General features: G+C 37.4%; 1 protein-coding gene and 1 long non-coding RNA gene across 2 annotated transcripts in view; one reads left to right on the top strand and one right to left on the bottom strand.

Annotated features, from left to right (window-relative positions):
• Positions 1-10,907, bottom strand: part of LOC115424390 (uncharacterized) — a 19,623-nt gene extending 8,716 nt beyond the window's left edge. Inside the window, exons 1-2 of the long non-coding RNA XR_003936079.1 lie at positions 10,897-10,907; positions 2,016-2,025 (exon numbers count right to left, since the gene is read on the bottom strand). This is a non-coding gene — a long non-coding RNA (uncharacterized LOC115424390). The remainder of the gene's footprint in view (positions 1-2,015; positions 2,026-10,896) is intronic.
• Positions 4,766-19,206, top strand: rad23aa (RAD23 homolog A, nucleotide excision repair protein a). Its single transcript, XM_030141626.1, has 9 exons — positions 4,766-5,011; positions 6,011-6,172; positions 6,291-6,493; positions 7,178-7,221; positions 10,349-10,476; positions 10,606-10,693; positions 14,718-14,848; positions 18,649-18,810; positions 18,906-19,206. Exons 1-9 carry the CDS (start codon positions 4,946-4,948, stop codon positions 19,017-19,019), a joined length of 1,098 nt encoding a protein of 365 aa, XP_029997486.1. The 5' UTR covers positions 4,766-4,945; the 3' UTR covers positions 19,020-19,206.
• The last annotated feature ends 583 nt before the right edge of the window (positions 19,207-19,789 follow it).

Raw genomic sequence — 19,789 nt, 5'->3', positions numbered from 1 at the left:
GTTACCATGGAAACACCGTCATCTTCTACAACATTGATTCACCAGTAAAACCCTTGTAATTTGATAAATCACAGTGGATGAACACACTGGGTTTATGTTCAATTAATGACAGATTTGACTGAAAAAGTCACTTTTTCATTAGTTTTCTCTGCTTGTGATCTAATAACCCTCAACTTTAATCTGAGGTTTTATGAACATCTACATGATGAGTGAATTAAATATAGGAAAATACCCTTAATTTGGACTGATAAATGCAAAATACAAAGGAAAAAAAATATAATAAATGGGGATAAATCACTTAAGAAAGGTTAGATAGGTCATCTTCTACAGCACTGATTCACCAGTAAAACCCATGGAGTTGGATCAGTGACAGTGGATGGACACACTTGTTTAATGCTCAGTTATTGATGGATTTGTTGAAAATGTCATGTTTTCTTCAATTCTCTCTGTTTCTGCTATAATAACCTTTGAATTTACTCTGAGCTTTACTGAACATCAGCATGATCAGCTGATTAAATATAGAAAAATATGTAATTTACACTGAAAAAATGATAAATGCAGAGGATAAGATTAATAACACTGGGGAACACTCATTTTGTTGCATTTAAAACAAGACTTTTCTATAGTCAATTTGAGTGTGCTGATTTCAAGTCTGAAGTCGGTTTTTGTCTGCAAGCTACAGATTTTATGCAATCTGACATTTTTATTTATTTTTTAATTTTTCATTATTATAGGAAATTGCAATATCAGCCACAATTCTTTTGTTCACTTGAATCTTAAAACGGTATCTGTCTGTATGTAATCTTATGTCGGTTTTTCTTCCCAACACCCGTTGTGTTTACCATGCAGAAATAACAGTCAGTTACATGGTTGGTGGGTTCGCGCCAAATCATTGGAACTCCAAAAGGCAGACCTTTGCGTTTTCCTTTGGTCCAGTCTCGAAGCATTTCCTCACAACTGTGGCACACAACATGAGGAGCCCATTGCTTGTCCTGATCACCAAGATGAACTTCAAAATATGCCTTGTAGGCACGTTTGACGAACAAGGATATGTTACATCTCTGACGACTGAGTGTGTAGCATCCACATATGTAGCAGAAGGCATCAGGCTTGTTTCTGCAATGATGTCTCTTTATAGAAGCCATGTTTGAACTGGAACAAAAGAAGAATGATCAAAATATTAGAAGCTATCTATATATATGGACGTGAAAATGCTTATACATGGTTTACGCAAGTTCACATTTGTACAATTTCATTAACCTCAAATTGCATACGAACTAGAGCTTGTAGAGAAAAACTAATTTCAGACTTGAAATCAGCGCCTAAAACTCCTTCAGAATCAGTTAAAATATCCAATGCAACTCAAAGTTACTGAAAAAGTGTTCCCCAGTGTAATAAATAGTGATAAATCACTTAAAAAAGGTTAAAATAGAGAGAAAAAATAATTTGGGAACTGCCACCAAAGTAGCACTGGGTCTTTATGGGTTAAGGTGTAATTCTCTGATTTTATTAGATACTGAATATTTAAAGGGGTCAAGCCATGGTCTACTCCAATTTGTAACTTTTTTTGTTTTGTTTAACTCTTTTTTATTGAAATTAGAGCAATGACAATATAAAACATGTCATATATAGGATCCAATATATGTGTCAGAACAAGAACACTCTGTCAGTCTACTTACTTAATATTAAAGTAATCTATAAAGGGCTGCCAAATTGAATAAAATAACTTTACATGATCTTTCAGTGAAATTTGATTTGCTCCAAATGTAAGTGTTGGAGAATGTCTTTTAACAGAGCCTGATGAGTTAGAGGATTTTTGTTCTTTCAGTTTAACAGAATAAGGGCCAATTTCTATCTTTAATTAGGAAGTTCCAATAAATCTGGAGGAGTCGTTTTCCTTTTGTTATTAAGGCATTTTCTAATTTGTTTATTTGTACATTTGTAACCTAAGAATTTTATTCCATTTAAGTGAAGTGATCGTTGAGCACTAATAGTCTCGTGGTGTTTATTATGACTTTTCATTAACTCTTTCAAACCACTAGGGATAGAATTAACTACAAAAAAAACTATATTCCTTGGGTTTGATCGGAAATGATAAATTCTGTAGAAATATCTCATAGGACATTCTTTGGCCTTCATTATTAACCCTTTCATGCATAGGTCACTCCAGTGGACAGTTGTTCTCCTGCTGTTCTCTTGTATATTCATGGGTTTTGTTGTTTTAGTTCCATATCAGCCAACACAGTGGACACTTATGCACCATCCCATACACTGACATTCAGACCATTTCTGTAACTTTACTGTTCTTGATAAACCTGATCTGCACTAACATGTTTGAGTGTAAATCAATTGTTATTTGTTAGACAAGAAGGTTTTTTTTTTTTTTTTTTTGCATATTATCTCCATGAAGTGAGTAATTACTAGCATTAGAATATGTTAAAATGTGAGAAGACATCAGATTAGCAGCATTAAAAATGTTTTTATTTCATTGTTTTCATAATACTTTCTGATATTGGGTTTTAAACACATGTTTCTTTACTTAAAAAATTAAACGCATGGATATTTTTGTAACTCCATGGGAAAAAAAAAAAACTCGATCGCATTGTTTTTTTTCATGCCTAAGGAGGAATAAAAACACTAAAGAAAAGAATCTTGACTAAGGTTCTCACAATTCGTGCATGAAAAGGTTTAAAAGCTCTTTTTATACGTTCTTCTCAACCCTAGACATAATAATTTTTTTTTTCAAAACTTTATTTACATAATGCCGTATACAAATAGAACAACAGAACATGGAGAAAAACATAATGCTCCAGGTGAGGCTGGAAGAAATTAAATATAAATACATATATAGGTAAGTAAATTAAGTAAATAAAAGTAAAAGAAAAAAAAAGAAAAAAAATGACATCTTAAATTCGTTACATAAGGGTTTAGTTTTCACAGCTTTAGAGTCAAGAGTGTCCAAGTAGGATTTTAAGTAGGATTGAAAGACCTCACAGCTGGGTTTCTGTTTGGCAAATTTGCTTGCATGCACATGAAATTTTGCAAATAACGAAATGAGATTATGAATTAACAATTTCTTAACAGGCGGATCATTAACCCTTTCGTGCATAGTGGTCACTAGAATGGACAGCTATTCTCCAGCTGTTCTCTTGTATATTCATGGGTTTTATTGTTTTAGTTCCATATCAGTCAACACAGTGGATGCTTATGCACCATCCCATAATACACTGACATTCAGACCATTACTGTAACTTTATGTTCTTGATAAACCTGATCTGCACTAACATGTTTGAGTGTAAATCAATTGCTAGTTGTTATTAGACTGTAATTAACAGTTTTCTTAAACAAAAAGGATTTTTTGACATATTATTGCCATGAAGTGAGTAATAACTAGTATTAGAGTATGCATAATCGTGTGAAAACATCAGATTAGCTGCATTAAAAATGGTTTTATCTCACAGTTTTCACACAGTATATCACTTTCTGATATTGCGTTTTAAATACACGTTTCTTTGCTTCAAAAATTACACACATGGTGTCCAGCTGAGCGGACATTTTTGTAACTGAATAAAAAATAGGCTCTTTTAAAAAATTTCAATCACATTGTTTTTTCATGCCTAAAGAAGAATAAAAACACTGAGGAAAAAAAATCGTAACAAAAGTTCTCATAATTCATGGATCAAAGGGTTAATAAAGAAAGAAACAAACAAACAAAAAATCTTCAATTTTGAAGTTTAGAAAAATATCTAGTTTTCTATTTAAAAAAGACTGGTATCACACTAAAAAATTTGACTGTAGGCACATTTCCAAAACATATGAGCTAATGTTTCATCCTTATTGTGACAAAATGAGCAAAGAGGGTCGACATTGATCTTATATTTAACCAGAACTGAATTAACTGGATAACACCTGTGTAACAGTTTTAGAGACACCTCTCTCACCTTATTCGAAATGAAAAACTTCCTATAGGTAATAACCATACTTTTTCCCAGTCCACATCAAAGTATAAATTACTCCAACAAAAGATAGAAGCCGGCTTACAAATTGTATCCCTTTGATTAATTTCTCTAATGCATTTATTATTAGTTTATTTTTACTCAAGAATGGATCTAAGTTTCCTATGTATAATTCTGTAGACATAATAAATCTTTTTTTTTTCAACTTTATTGAAAACATTTGAGTGTACAATACATAACGAACGAATAACGAACAATAAGATGTCAAAAAAGAAAAAGCATTTGAACAAATAAGTTTAAGATAATGCATAGATTTAAAGACACAAAGCATAATATACATATAAAATTATAAAAAAGTAAATAAATAAAAAATAACACATCTACCAAAAATAAATAAATAAATGCACCAGAGAGTTCAGTCAGTATTAAAGAATTGTTTATAAATAGTCAGCGTGTTAGAGCTTTTTTTTTTTTTTTATTATTATTATAGATAAATTCTAAAGATTTAATATAGTTTTCAAATTCCAATAAAAAGATTTTAAAATGTGGGTGTGTTTTGGTATATTTATTTTTATGTGTATGAAATTTTCCAAATAAAATGAACAAATTTACAACAAATTCTAAATTGTGAATGTCATGTTTAAAATATGTAATTACATTTTGGGATGTTATAGTTATCTTTTCATGACTTTTAGATCCTGTAGACATAATAACTCTTTTTTTCTACATGTTTAGTTCTAGGTTTGACGTGCATCCATCCTGTCATAATCCCGAAGGTCTGCACGAGATCTCGTCCTTTCCGCGCAGCTTTTCTCGCCGCACCACCAACTTGTCACCAAAGATGGCGATTTGCTGAGTGCTCATGGATATACACATTTCTCGGCTAGTTGTTATCTTACCCGAACCGCCAACTTTGAAAACAAATTAATTGCATAGCGAGCAACTCTTTCTCCGTTTGAAGCACATCTGAAGCATCAGACACCGCCAGTATGCAGATTACACTTAAAACACTGCAACAGCAGACTATTCAAATTGAGATAGACCCCGAACAAACGGTGAGTGGCTATTAGCTAACTTGCTAACTTTAGCTAACAGTAGTATTTGTACGGCACATGTCTTAACTGTACATATAAACCACGGAGGTACGCGTAATGTTGCCACTGAAAGTACAGTTTGTGTAGTCTGGGTTAAAGTGTGTCCGTTTAACTCGCGCCTCATTAGTTTGTAAAACCACATGAGACGGGTTGCTAACAACGCGACACCTCACTTAGCGTCACTAGCAAATATTAGCACGTTAGCTAGCCATGAGCACAGTAAGAAAGTCACAGCGACGCCATTAAAATCACATTTTTCGTCGTTTAAAGTTGATGTCGAGGTTACATTGTTACTTGTGCTTTTCCGTAATATGTCTGTTGTGGTGTAGTATCTAAACATGTAACTTCTAGAATGAACCCAAGCTGCTCATTGCGCTACGAGTGCTAATGCTAACGCTCATGACAGTGCCAATTACGATTAGCTTTATTTGTAGTGTACTAAGAGGCTGGCTAAGTTTCTTAGCTTGCTCACATCACAGATGTCCTAATGTATTCGGTCATTGCATATGGCTTGAAAGGCCAACACCTGCTACATTGTCGGTCACTGTTCTAAATTTTTGACCCGTTGTTGACTTAATATGTATGATTTTACTCTTAAATGTAGGGTGAGCACTGTTATGGTGGCTACCACTATGTAACTACTAATGAATGAAACCATCCTGTTTGACATTTAGAGGAGTTTCTGGCACTGTTTTGATTTCAGTTTATGGTAGTATATGCCCACTTGTTTATCAAACGATCACGGCCTCTGTTTTAAATAGTTTTTAATTAGCCCATTCAAGTCAATAGAACTCATGTCTGGGCATTGTCATTATTCAAAAAGGAGGAGAACATAGTGTCATATATATAAGTTTACAGAGTTACTTGTCCAGTTTTCAGAGACAACTGCTGTTTGCATGCCAATTCTCACAGGTTTTTTTTCTTATTTTATTTTATTTTTTTCTTATTCTTACCTATCAGGTGAAGGCCTTGAAAGAGAAGATAGAAGCAGAAAGAGGAAAAGATAATTTTCCGGTTTCTGGGCAGAAACTGATATACGCTGGTAAAATCCTGCAAGATGACACACCAATTAAGGACTACAAAATTGATGAGAAGAATTTTGTTGTTGTGATGGTGTCAAAGGTGAGACAAAAGTCCTTGAAACATTTGGTGTAATGAGGTGTTAGTGTTTACTTTAATGTTTTACTGTTGTGTTATTAAACTGCTAGTCTAACAACATCCTCTGTTGAACTGACAAAAGGCTAAGCCCGCAGCTGCCACCTCGCCACCAGTCTCAGAAACACCCAAGCCCCCTGTACAGGACTCTGGCTCAACGTCAACAGCTGTCCCAGCCACAGCCCCGGCGTCAGCCCCAACCACGACCCCAGCAGCTGCCCCTGTTCCCCCTGAGGAGGCCAAAGAGGAGCCAAGTGCCGCAGCCATAGAACCACAACAACCAGCCAGGTAAAACAGAAAAGTTGTTATTCCCCAAAGGTAATAACATGTCAAAGTAACCTGTCATGCATCATATAATCCATTTTCATTGAGTAGATGCTGGCTTTCCCCAGGTTTATGGATGGTTAATGTGCTGGAATTCCCTTTATTACTGTAGTTGTTTGACCAGAAACTATGTATGTATTACAGCTCTGATGATTAGTCAAACAGTTTGTAATTATTAAATGAATCAACAGCTATTTTGAAAATTGATACATCGGGTAATTAAATAGGAATACTGTGATGCCAGTTTGTAAAACTTTTGTGGTTTCTTTCTTCCTCTGGTATAGTCAGCTGAATAACTTTGGGTTGTGGAGCATGCAGGACATCTTTTCTACCATTGTATGATATTTAATAGACCAAACACTTGACCAAATGCAGCCAAGGAATGAAAATGATTGTAGTATATACACAAGAGTTTTACAAATGATAGAGGACCCTTAGTAAACGCTTATCATTGAGGGCAGTGTAGTGTGTTTTCTGGAGTGGAAGATAAATCTCAGCAGAGTTTTGCCATTTCTTCAGTCTGTGGGATTTTGCAAAAGGCTTATACGCTGCCGCTGTGATGCCTATAATGGTAAGGAAAATGCTGGATGTAATCTGCTTGCTAAAAGAGATGTTATCTGATTTTTCTCCTGTTCTTTCTGTTTTTAGCTCCAGTGGTGGGAGTCAGGGCCTGGATGCCTCTTCAGCACTTGGTAAGTTAAAAAAAACAACAGTTATTTAACCAGTTGGGATTATTTTGATAATTATCAGACTATTATGCTCCTTTTTTTTTTTTTTGCAAGAATTAAGTTTCTTATCTTCTCAAAGAAAATCTCTCTTACACAATTGATTGTTATTGTCATCAGTTTTCACAGCTCCCTAAAATATGACAAATGTGCTGTTAAATGTGATTTGTATAAAAAGGGACTTTAAGAATGAAATGTTTGAATTCATTTACCATCACAGTGGTGTATTTCTAGTGTAAATCCTCAGTTCTATTTGCTGTGCCAAAAATTGTCACAGCACTGAATCAGGGACTTTACAGACTGTTGTGCAGTATATATCATTCCTATATTTAGGCTGTGACAAAAGCAAGCCATTCGTTACTGCGGTGTCAAAGAGAGTGGTGGGGATTCCCATTTGGTTGACTCAGAAGTGTCTATACCCTTAGAGTATGTTAGATTAGGTGTCACACTGCTGTTTAAGCCTGTGATATATGACTTTGACTTAGGGTGTCCATTCTATGCCTTTTAACTGCCTACTACACACTTGAAGGAATCATAATTAAGTGTCAAATTGTTGAGTATTTTACATGACTGAACTGAAAATCCAATCTCTTATGTTAGAGCAGAGGTCTCAAACATGCGGCACGGGGCCAAATCTGACCCGCCAAAGGGTCCAGTCTTGCCCCTGGGATGAATTTATGAAATGCAAAAATTACACTGAAGATATTAATCATTTTAGTTCAGGTTTCACATACACACCAATTTAATCTCAATTGGGTCGGATCAGTAAAATTCTATCATAATGACCTATAAATACTCACAACTCCAAATTTTTCTCTTTGTTAATGTAAAAATTTTCATGTGAGGTTTCTGTATTTACACTAAAAAACTAAAACTAAAAAATCATTTCACAAAAACGCAAATAACCTAAACAAATATGAACATTTTGAAATGTCTGAAGGGCAAGTTTAACAATATTCTGCCTGTTATTAAATGTTTTGTGTATTTGTAGATCCACTGTGATCTGGAATGTGTAATTTACATATGTAAATGATAAACTGAGACATAATATTGTTAAATTGCACTTATTTTTCTTAAGAAATTCCAGTTTGTTCTTGTTATTCACATTGTTTTAAAGGATAGTTGGTAGATGTAAACATTTTCATTGCATAATTTTACTTTTTTTGCTCTAAAACATAGAGGAAAGTTTGGAGTTGCCATTATTTATACATTGTTAGCTTATTATTTCTCTGGTCCGACCCTCTTCAGATCACATTTGGCTAAATGTGGCCACTGAACTTAAATGAGTTTGACTCTCCTGATTTGATGTGTCCATTAGTCCATTTTATGCCTTTTACCTGCCTCCTACACACTTAAAACAATCATAATTAAGTGTCAAATTGTTGAGTATCTTAAATGACTGAACTGAAAATCCAAAGTCTTCTATTAGAGCCATGAATTCATGCACTCTGTAGTTTGATACAAACAACTTTGTAACTCTTGTTCAGAGGACATTGACCAGAGTCACAGCTCCAAGGGATTGTGCTATAAAGTAATTGCAGAAATGTACTTGTATCTCTTCTGTAAGATTGTAGTTGGAGGGGGTAACAGCACATACATCACAGGCCTTGCTGTGGCCAGTTCATTCAAGAAGTGTGTGTTATTTTGCATTTGTTGCTCCTTCACTGTGTAGCTTACTAGAGTCATTGCTGGAATTAGAGGCCTTTCTACCACATCACATACTCCACACTTGGATCAGAGGTTTTGTGATTGAAAGGGTTTTTCAGCTTGTGCAAAGTTGACAGCAGCAGACAACAATGGTTTTTACACTTTGACTTGAGAAAAACCAATAATAGTGACGGTAATCATAGCTGAAAGCTCACCTCAGTGCCTTCCCATTGTTCTCTGTCCATTTTGGGGCTTTTTGACCAGTGGCCGTCATGACCTGCCTTCTCCTGCTGCCTGAACACTGTAATAGGATAACTGGCCTGGGACAAAAAGACTAATTATGTCCCAACAACGAAGAAGCACAGTGTTACTTAGATTAGTAAATGTAATAGAATTACAGTAAATTGCCATCTTTGAAGTAGTTTGCTCCAGTGGAAAGTCAGTTGTTGTGTGTAAAACTATCCACTTATTAAGTCCTCTTCTATAATCAACACTCAGTAGTGAGCAGTAAATGAAGATTTTGGACACTCATCAATTGTCTTCATAACCGCTAACTGTGGGATCGCATGACTTTTATCATAATTGTCCAATCTGTGAAATGCATGACATTGCATTGTGGGATCATTAACAGAAAGGAGTGCGCATGCCATGGTTCAAACTTTTCATGATGCATTGTGGGGTATTTTGGATCAACTCTACAGGGTATAATAATAATAATCAGATATAGATTCAGACACCACCTACAAATTGATGAACAAAAAAAAAAAAAGAGTCCTGAGTGAATTCAAACAGAGCTGGTGTTTCCCACTCAAATTCTACATACTATATGGTATGTACTTAATTGTCTAGGGAACACATTTTTAATATAGCATTATTATTTTTAATACACTTGTACAATTTACTGAATTATTTCCCTGAGAATCTTTAAGATATAAACATAATGCTGTTTCATTGAACGCTGCCGAGTTAAGTTTCACTGTTTGCATTCATTGTATATGTGTATTGTGTTTATTGTTTATCAATGCAATAACAATAAGTATCTGTCTAAACTGTAGGGCTAGGTGTCAGAAATATTTGGCACATAAATGGAGCAAGATTTTTTCCAGTAAAAATATTATGTCCCTATATTATTTGGCCATGTGAGTACACAACATGGGAAAGTAGAGTAGAAAAACAACTAACAACTACTGAGGACCAACTGAAACCATGAGTTAAGCTTAAGGTGATTTGGTTAGTTTTGATGAGCTCGTAGATTAATTTGCCAAAAATAGTTTTGTACTGCACCAAAGCCTTTATAATGCATACATGACATATTGAGTATTTCTGAAGAGTCTTTTTATTGCTTCAAAGCATTGTTGAAAAAAAAAAAAAAAAAAAACATTCATGGCCCATGCTTGAAACTGTAATGAGATGTAACTTGTAAAATCTGTGTGTGTTTGTCCGTCAGTGACCGGAGCAGAGTACGAGGCGATGCTCACAGAGATCATGTCCATGGGCTATGAAAGGGAGAGAGTGGTGGCTGCACTACGGGCCAGTTTCAACAACCCACACAGAGCTGTGGAGTACCTTCTCACTGTACGTCTAAACAGAATCCTGTCAGACTGAACACCCGCTCATACATTTCCTTTCTTCAGTTGTATTTACCACCTTCAGTCTGTTTTTCTCTGGCAGGACAGTTGATGGTTGCATTTGTTTTATTTGCAGGGTATCCCCAGCAGCCCAGTCCAGGAGACTAATCCTCCAGCACAGGCCCCCGCATCTGGACCAACAGAAGCCCCGTCTCTAGCAGAGGGTGAGCCATGCTACTTATTCAGCTCCAAAAATATGTGTGCTATCTCTTCTGCTGGGTGAAACATGGACAGTTCTGTGTCACTGCAGCTCGACTTGAGCTGCACATTTTTACAACTATAGTCAACCATCCTCATCAGCCCCTTTTCCATCACTGGAACTGGATCTTTACCTCGGCATGTTTCCACTGAAATGACCCGGGTAAACTTTCCCTCAACCCCCAATTTTCCCTGAAAAAAAAATCCTGGTAGAGGGGTAAGACTTTTCAGATTCCCTGGATTTCTTGAGGGGCGGGACTGTGTGCTGGTGGAACGCACTTACAGTGTTGTACACTTACCTTCACACCCACAATGTTAAAGCCAGTGAGCAGCTGCAAACTTGTTTAGTCCATTTCTACAAACTTCACTTAGTGTTTTCATCTGGAAAAGGGATCAAAAGAAGAGAAGCTACGAGAAGTGGGCGGACGATAAGGTCCATTTGCTAAATACACTCTTGAGTGTTTAATAGGGATGCAACGGTACAGGTAGCCCATGGTTCGGTCTGTACCTTGGTTTTTGGGCCATGGTTTCGGTTCAGTTTCAGTATGTGTTTTATGCGTAAAGAGAACTTTTTTTTTTTTTCTCCCAAAATTATATTTTTATTTTGCTTGTCAGCAAAATCTGAATTTCACAGTAGTAACAAATTCTATCACTGTGCTGAATAAAATAACACTTTCTGTCCTGAAGAATAGAACCCTTTCTTATTTCTCGACTGCTTGTATACAGTTGTATAAAACAGGCATGTGCACACGTAGGGCCCAAAGGGGGCTTTTTTTAAATGAATAAATTCCTGTTCTGCATAGGGATGTAAAAGAAAACGGTGGTATAAAAACGCCATGGTTATCTACCTTACGCATTTCCTTGTAATGGCGTGTCTCAGTACTTAAAGGTGAGCTACTGTGTAGACAGTGTGTTTAATCACGGGTCAGGTTACGGGTCTAATGTATACGGGTACGGGTTTGGAAAACTGGTGGACCCGTGCAGCCGCTTCTCTATTCGCTGTCTGTCACTGAGGGGCGGGGCTTCCCAGCGCTGCGTGCTCACATGCATGTCGAGAGAGAGAGGAGTATATAAAGCACCAACGCAAAATCAATTGCAAAACCGAAATCCCGTTGTCCATAAGGGCAGATTGTCCCATGCAGGGCGGACTGAACAGTACATAGTTTTCCAGAGTACCATTGTATCCCTAGTTTTTAAAGTTGCTCTTTTAAGCATATTTGGCTCCCTCCAACTGCATTGCAATCATCTGTCTGTCCATCCAAAAGCACTGAAGCACATCAAATGTATTTGCTGAATATGCTTAGAAGAAGTTCAGCAGGACTTTGTGTTGGTGATTCGAAATGACCGAGCCTGATTTGAATACATTTCACGCAACTTTGAGGTGCGGTGGAAACACAAACCAATGCTTACCCAGGTAAATAAATTGCTGGTAATAAAAGATCCTGGGAATGTTGGTGGAAAAACGGCTATTCTTCCTCATTAGTCTCTTCTGATGTGTTACAGGTTTGTTAGGGATAATTGGATGGCATTCAATTTGAGGTTTTCTTCAGATGTTGTCAGTGGATCTGAGGACATCACATTGTTTGCAGGTGTTTTCTTGTTGAGACTGACCTCATGAAATCGCAATCGTATGTCACGCCAATTCATATGGCGTTTGATGTGCTATACGTACGCATTTTCACATTTCATTTAACGCTATTTAATCGCATGTCAATTTACGCCAAGATCTCCAGTTCACATAACCCTAACCCTCAGTACGTGGTGTTTGACGAATTGTCAACATACACATGAAGATCTTATAATGCTTACAGACAACACACCAATTAAAAGTGGGGTGTATATTTACATAAGTCATGATATCATGTTGTCTTGTTGGTCTGTAGCCATTTTTAACGTGCTGGGCTGTTTGTCAGGGGAAGGCTAAAAGGTTTTGGCTTGTAAAGTGTTGAAGAGCTGTCGTACTCTGATTCAGTTACAGTGAGTTTCACTGATGACCTTCGGTGTTTTAGGCTGTTAGCTTGACAACTGTCCTCCTGTTAGCTTAGAGGGTGGACATCAGATTTCATTGTGTTGCCTTGTAACTCTGAAAGTGCCCTGTGAATATGTTGACAGGTACATGAATATTGATACCTGATACCTAGGAAAGTTGCATTTTGCTCAATTTGTTTAATTTGGTGTGAAATAGTAGTTGGTTTTGTGCAAAATGTTAAGGAAAACCATATTTTACAGATGTTGTTGTAAGAGAATTAAAGGTATTAATGTATTTGAAATATGTGGCATGTGGATCATGTATGACAGGGGTTTAAAGGAGCTATAAAACTACCCAAAACTTTCATTATAGTGTTGGAATAAAGAGTTCTGAAGTTCTGCCAAAGAAGCCAATGTACAGGTGCACTTAATATATTCACACTGAAAGGCCAGGGAGTCATGTGACCACTAGAGGGAGTAGTGTATATTCTGCTGCTCTCCTCTGGGGTGAAAAGCGTGACAAGATGGGATGAAACCCAGTGAGAAATTAGTCAAAGAAAGTGACAAAGTGATAAAGACGAGAAACACTGTTGTTTTCTCCACTGGACTCAATTCATTATCCTTATGTTTGATTCTAGTTAACTGAACTTTGGGATTGCACTTTAATTTTGTATTTGCCTTCCTATGCCTGCTTGAAGATGCTTGAACCACTATCTTGTTGTGTCTTTTATACAATTACAATCAAGTATTGAACTGAACTGGACACAGCTCTAAATGAAAAGAATAGAGTTTGATGCTGGAATCACAGCATTCCTTCTACATGGATGAGTTTGATTCTGAAGCTCACAAAGACATACATTTGTTATGCCGGCTGTTTGTTGATCCACGGTTCAGATTAAACTGACAGTTCTGACCTTGTTTGTTGGATTCCAAACAGATCTTTAGTTCAGCTATTGACAACACAAACTGTACAGAAAACGGAAGGCGATTTGTGGTTTTACTGTAGCTGTTTTCTGTCTAAAAATGGAGCTAAGCTAACAGAGCTATAATGTAAACTATCAGCTGATCCAGTACGGGAAGATTATATGATGCAGTGTTATTTTGACTGACTCATAGTAAGCAGGTGGGAGTTTTAGATTGTAGAGGAAAACTTGATGATACCATAATGCAGGTGTGTGTTAGCAATGACTTTTCTGTTTTATTCAGTGACTGATCCAGTCTGTGGACACATAGGGTTGGTTTTTTTTGTTGGTTTTGGTAGAACTAAGTATGTTCTAGACTGACCCCTCATATTGAGTTTGGAATATGAAAAGTACGTAGAACCCCTTCAATGGAATTTATATAATTTCATTCAACTTGGGTTTGTCATTATTATTTAAGTTGATTGTCCAACCAATATTTGCAATTAACAATATTGTCGGTTCTATTTATTCTGTACCTCCACTGTGGTGTAAGTCTAACAATAGTATTATTATACAAATACACCTTAAGAAGAGTACCGCCCATGTAATCCATACATCTGAATCTACCACAGTGCTAGTCCTCTATGGAACACAGAGCAGAAGAAGAATGGGGTGCAATAAGATGATGTTTTAAAAAAACAGTGGAAAATAATATAGATCATGATAAAATGTTATTTCTCTTATTATTCATATCGATTTGCCTTCCTTCATTTGCACAGGTGAATGGAAACAGTTGAGATCCTTTCAGATAATTACAATATGACATAAATGTAATAATTGTAACAGGCCATGGTACAATGTGGAAACAGTTGTTACAGACACAAATTTGACCCAGAAACCTTTAACTGAAAGTTGTTTGCAAGGCCTTAGTTGAGTGTTAGCAGAACCTTAGTTTCATAGCTGATTGTGACTTTTTGCCTTTTATTGCCATCAGTCATACATTGAAATATGAACTTTGTGTGGGTGTATGTTCAGTGTTTACATTTTACTGTCACATGACCTGGAGCTCAACGTCTGTGAACTGTTACACGGCTAAAGGTTAGTCATGTTATGTCACCAGGAGAGAACCCACTTGCATTCCTGCGGACCCAGCCCCAGTTCCTGCACATGAGACAGGCCATCCAGCAGAACCCTGCCCTGCTACCAGCTCTGCTCCAGCAGTTAGGGAGGGAGAACCCGCAACTTCTACAGGTACACTGTTTACACCTTTACATACATGTTTACACTGTTTACACCTTTACATACATGTTTACACTGTTTACACCTTTACATGGATATTTACACCTTTACATGTATGTTTACACTGTTTACACCATTACTTGTGTTTACACTGTTTACACCTTTACATGGATGTTTACACCTTTACATGTGTTTACACCTTTACATGTATGCTTGCACTGTTTAAACCTTTACATACATGTTTACACTGTTTACACCTTTACATACATGTTTACACTGTTTACACCTTTACATGGATATTTACACCTTTACATGTATGTTTACACTGTTTACACCATTACTTGTGTTTACACTGTTTACACCTTTACATGGATGTTTACACCTTTACATGTGTGTTTACACCTTTACATGTATGTTTACACTGTTCACACCTTTACATGTGTGTTTACACCTTTACATGTATGCTTGCACTGTTTACACCTTTACATGTGTGTTTACACCTTTACATGTATGCTTGCACTGTTTACACCTTTACATATGTCTACACATTTACATATATGTTTACACCTTTACATATATGTTTACACTGTTTACACCTTTACGTATATGTTTACACATTCACATATGTTTACACCGTTACATACATATTTACATAGTTTACACTTTACATGCATGTTTACACTGTTGAATTTGCACATTTTTACACAACTTTTATATTAAATTTTGCCCTTTCATACAGTATATCTGTAATTTGCACATTTTGATTGCACACTACTTTATATATATATATATCTTATCATGTTATTTAGATGTAAGTGCACTGTCGCTGGTAGAGACCACCTACAATTTAGTTGCACAACTGGTGTAATAACAATAAAGCCTATTCTTTTCTATTCTATTCTATTCTATTCTGACCATGAGGACACATACGAGTTTTCTGAGTCTGTGGCAAATGTTTACAGTGGAGTAATTAAAGTTGTCTGAATAATTTTTAGGGATAAATGATCAACGTTTCAGTCTAGTTTATTTTAAGTACTAGTGTCGTAGTACCAGTATCAGAACCAACCATGTTTCTACTCAGTTTTGTCTCATCTCAGACAAAGAGGATTTTATTTCAAGACCGGCCAAGACCACAAGTGCAGGGAAGTAACTAAACTGTCTGGGACTCATCTGATATCATCATGACTGTCATTTGATGGAAAACGTCTGCTTCAAATGTAACCAATAACTCGACTCGGTTCTAATTTGAAGTGGATGGAGATGAAGCCCAGTCTGTCTGGAGGAGACATCAGCCAAGAGTTCTGCAATAAAATTAGTCAGCCTAAACCACAAACGGTCCATCTGAAACAGCACGACCCAAATCAAACCCAGCAGTGTGTAAACTCCACTCAAACAAATGTTTATTGGAGTTCAGGAATCATAAACTGTTCAAGTGATCGCCACAGTTTTCAGACTTAGACACTGTTTTAATTCTGACATGTACCCTAAGTTTGTGGCTGAAAAAAAAAGTCAATAAAAATGTATGACCTAAACATCCACCGGTGACCAAAAAGCATCTACTGATCTAAACTGTTTAATACCTGTTGATCCACTAATCCTATCAATACATGTCAGTAATTGGTGTAAAATACAGTTCTTCATCTTTTCATGGTCATCAGATATGACCCATTTGGACGTTCAGAGGCTCATAGTTACCATGGAAACACAGTCATCTTCTACAGCATTTATTCACTAGTAAAACCCATGGAGTTGGATCAGTGACAGTGGATGGACACACTGGGTTTATGTTCAGTTAATGGTATATTTTACTGAAAAAGTAAATTTTTCTTGGGATTTACATGTAGTTGAGTTTAAAGGACAGTCCTATTCTCAGTAAATCTCATTTTGATCAGTAGTTTGATGGCTTATGCAGATTATATCAATGTAAAAATCACACATTCCTTCCATATAAACAGCTGACTTTGTGCATTTTTGTTTATTTTAGGGGGGAAATGATCCTGTTTTGTTCAAAAGCAAAGGTCCAATTGTAAATTTAATAGCATTGTTAATTTAACCCTCAAAGACCTAAACATCCACCAGAAACTAAAACAATCCACAGATTTATAATGTTTAATACCTGTTGATCCACTAATCCTATCAATACATGTCAATAATTGGTGTAAAATACAGTTCTTCATCTTTTCATGGTCATCAGATATGACCTATTTGGACGTTCAGAGGCTCCATAGTTACCGTGGAAACACCGTCATCTTCTACAACATTGATTCACCAGTAAAACCCATGGAGTTGGATCAATGACAGTGGATGGACACACTGGGTTTATGTTCAGTTAATGACAGACTGGACTGAAAAAGACACTTTTTCTTCAGTTTTCTCTGTTTCTGATACAATAACCCTCAACTTTAAAGGTGCGGGAGGCTTTCGTGACCAATTTTTCATCCAAACTGTAAAACCTCAATCATATCCTCAGTATCATGAATCTGTTAGTCTTTCTGCGATTACTCACCTGAATCTCTTGCATTACGATGAGCAGTTTCGTAGTGTCATCCACTATAAACAGTCCATGTGTTTACAAACAGAGCCAGGAGGTAACTTGGGCATCTTCGGAATTTTGTTGCGACATGCATTTTGAGAAACGGCAGGAGCTCCATTCCCTCTATGCATATTCCTCCAGCCGTTTCCGCATTTCAGCTGTTTGCGCATCGTGGTTTTTTTCATCCATATAATATCATATGGTATGAGCTTTCACTTCCCACAATGCATGTTGCAACAAAATTCCAAAGATGCCCGAGTTACCTCCAGACACCAACATATGGTTTGTTTATGGTGGATGGCACTTCGAAATTGTTCGTTATGCAAGAGATTCAGGTGAGTAATGACAGAAAGACTTACAGATTCATGATAAAGAGGATATGACTGAGGTTTGACAGATTTGATGAAAAATTGGTCACGAAAGTCTCCCGCACCTTTAATCTGAGCTTTAATGAACATCTACAAGGTGGGGAAGCAAAATTTACAATATTTTGAGGCAGGGATTGAAAGACAGTGTATGACCAATTAGTTTATAGAAAGTCATGAGAATTTATTTGCCACAAGAAAATGTACATAATAGAAAATGTTTTTATTCTATGTGTCCTCCTTCTTTCTCAATAACTGCCTTCACACACTTCCTGAAACTTGTGCAAGTGTTCCTCAAATATTGGGGTGACAACTTCTCCCATTCTTCTTTAATAGTATCTTCCAGACTTTCTGGTAATAGTTTTGCTCATAGTCATTCTCTTCTTTCCATTATAAACAGTCTTTATGGACACTCCAACTATTTTTGAAATCTCCTTTGGTGTGACGAGTGCATTCAGCAAATCACACACTCTTTGACGTTTGCTTTCCTGATTACTCATATGGGCAAAAGTTTCTGAAAAGGTATGGATAATAGTGTTAGGTATGATTATGACATCAGTATATGTTTGGTTTCAAAACAATTGACGTAGTGTCTGCTGAGAAAAAACAACTAAATGTTCATTGTAAATTTTGCTTCCCCACCCTGTACATGATCAGTAAATTAAATATAGGAAAACACCTGATTTTCACTGGAAAAAAATCTAAACACAGAGAATATTGTAATAAATGAAGGCAAGAGAGAAAAATTCATTTGGGAGCTGACATAAAAGTACCACTGTGTGTTTACGGGTTAATAATCAGTTTGGACCATTTTATGACCATGTACGTGAACAAAGGCTGCAAAACATTCTGGAAAAGTCTACACTGATTTTACATGAATTTTGCTGAACTCTTGTTTGTGTTTCCTCCTCCAGCAAATCAGCCAACATCAGGAGAGGTTCATCCAGATGTTGAACGAGCCGGTGGGGGAGGGGGGAGATGCACCCGAGGTTGGAGAGATGGGGGCGGCCGGGGAGGAGGGCGCACCTGTCAACTACATCCAGGTCACACCTCAGGAGAAGGAAGCCATCGAAAGGGTGAGGAGGGGAACACACGTCGGCAACACAAGTGTGTGTTTGTGTTTGTTGTGTATGTCACTGACTCTCCTGTCTGTTCTTGTTTCTGTGAACAGTTAAAAGCGCTGGGTTTCCCTGAGGCCCTGGTCATCCAGGCCTACTTTGCCTGCGAGAAGAATGAGAACCTGGCGGCCAACTTTCTCCTCAACCAGGGACTGGAAGACGACTGAACACAGATGACTGCCTTCCAGCCCTCCCTCCCCTCCTCCTCCCTCCTGCCCCTCCCCTCCTCAGCTCAGCATAAAGACTGTACCCCACCCTTCCAGATTTACTGTACAACCTCAGCTCGACCCCCAGCGGGAGGGGAGGAGATGGGAGAGCTGGCGGGGGGGGTGGGGCTGGCTGGCGGGCTGGGCGGGCGGGTGGGTATGCAGGCGGGTGGGCGGGCGGCGGGATGGGGAGGGGAAGACGGGGTGGGTTTAGGTCATGCCAGGGTTAAGTACACAAAGTGGAGGCTGTGTGAGGGAAGGTCAGACCTGGAGCACGACATGTGTTAGATTATCAGAGGAGGGGCTGGAAAATTGTGGAAGAAATTATAAAAATCCACGTGAATTCCAATGGAATGTGTGGGGTTTGTTTAGGGGAGATCTATAATTTGATTTTAGAAGCGCTTTGTGAACATTAGGGAGGGGGAACGAGGGGCCGAGGGGGTTTGTGACCAGGATGCGTGAGTGTGAGAGTACGTGTGTGCCTGTGCAAATGGATGCGATACAGTTAAGCTGAAAAAAAAAAAAAAGAAGTAATCATTTTTGGCATTCTCTAAGTTTGTTAATGCTGTAGCTGGATCGTATGGAAGCACATTGTCCTCGCTGCACTCGGACCACATTATCATTGTGTGTAACTGCTCAGCGTAAAGCCTCACGTTCCAAGAATGAAACCGGCAGAGACGGACTCGACACCATAAAGGGTCCGTCAATCTGTCTGGGTGGGAGGGGACAGG

The sequence above is a fragment of the Sphaeramia orbicularis genome, chromosome 8 (genome assembly GCF_902148855.1).
Source record: "Sphaeramia orbicularis chromosome 8, fSphaOr1.1, whole genome shotgun sequence".
Taxonomy (NCBI): Eukaryota; Metazoa; Chordata; class Actinopteri; order Kurtiformes; family Apogonidae; genus Sphaeramia; species Sphaeramia orbicularis.
The sequence above is the reverse complement of the archived record's forward strand: the minus strand, read 5'-3'. Positions and strand labels throughout refer to the sequence as shown.

Bases quoted from the DNA above. Each gene is read 5' to 3' on its own strand.
- rad23aa (XM_030141626.1), top strand. From the start codon at position 4,946: ATGCAGATTACACTTAAAACACTGCAACAGCAGACTATTCAAATTGAG. The intron at 10,477-10,605 runs GTACGTCTAAAC...TTTTATTTGCAG, and splicing joins CTGTGGAGTACCTTCTCACT to GGTATCCCCAGCAGCCCAGT. The intron at 10,694-14,717 runs GTGAGCCATGCT...TTATGTCACCAG, and splicing joins AGCCCCGTCTCTAGCAGAGG to GAGAGAACCCACTTGCATTC.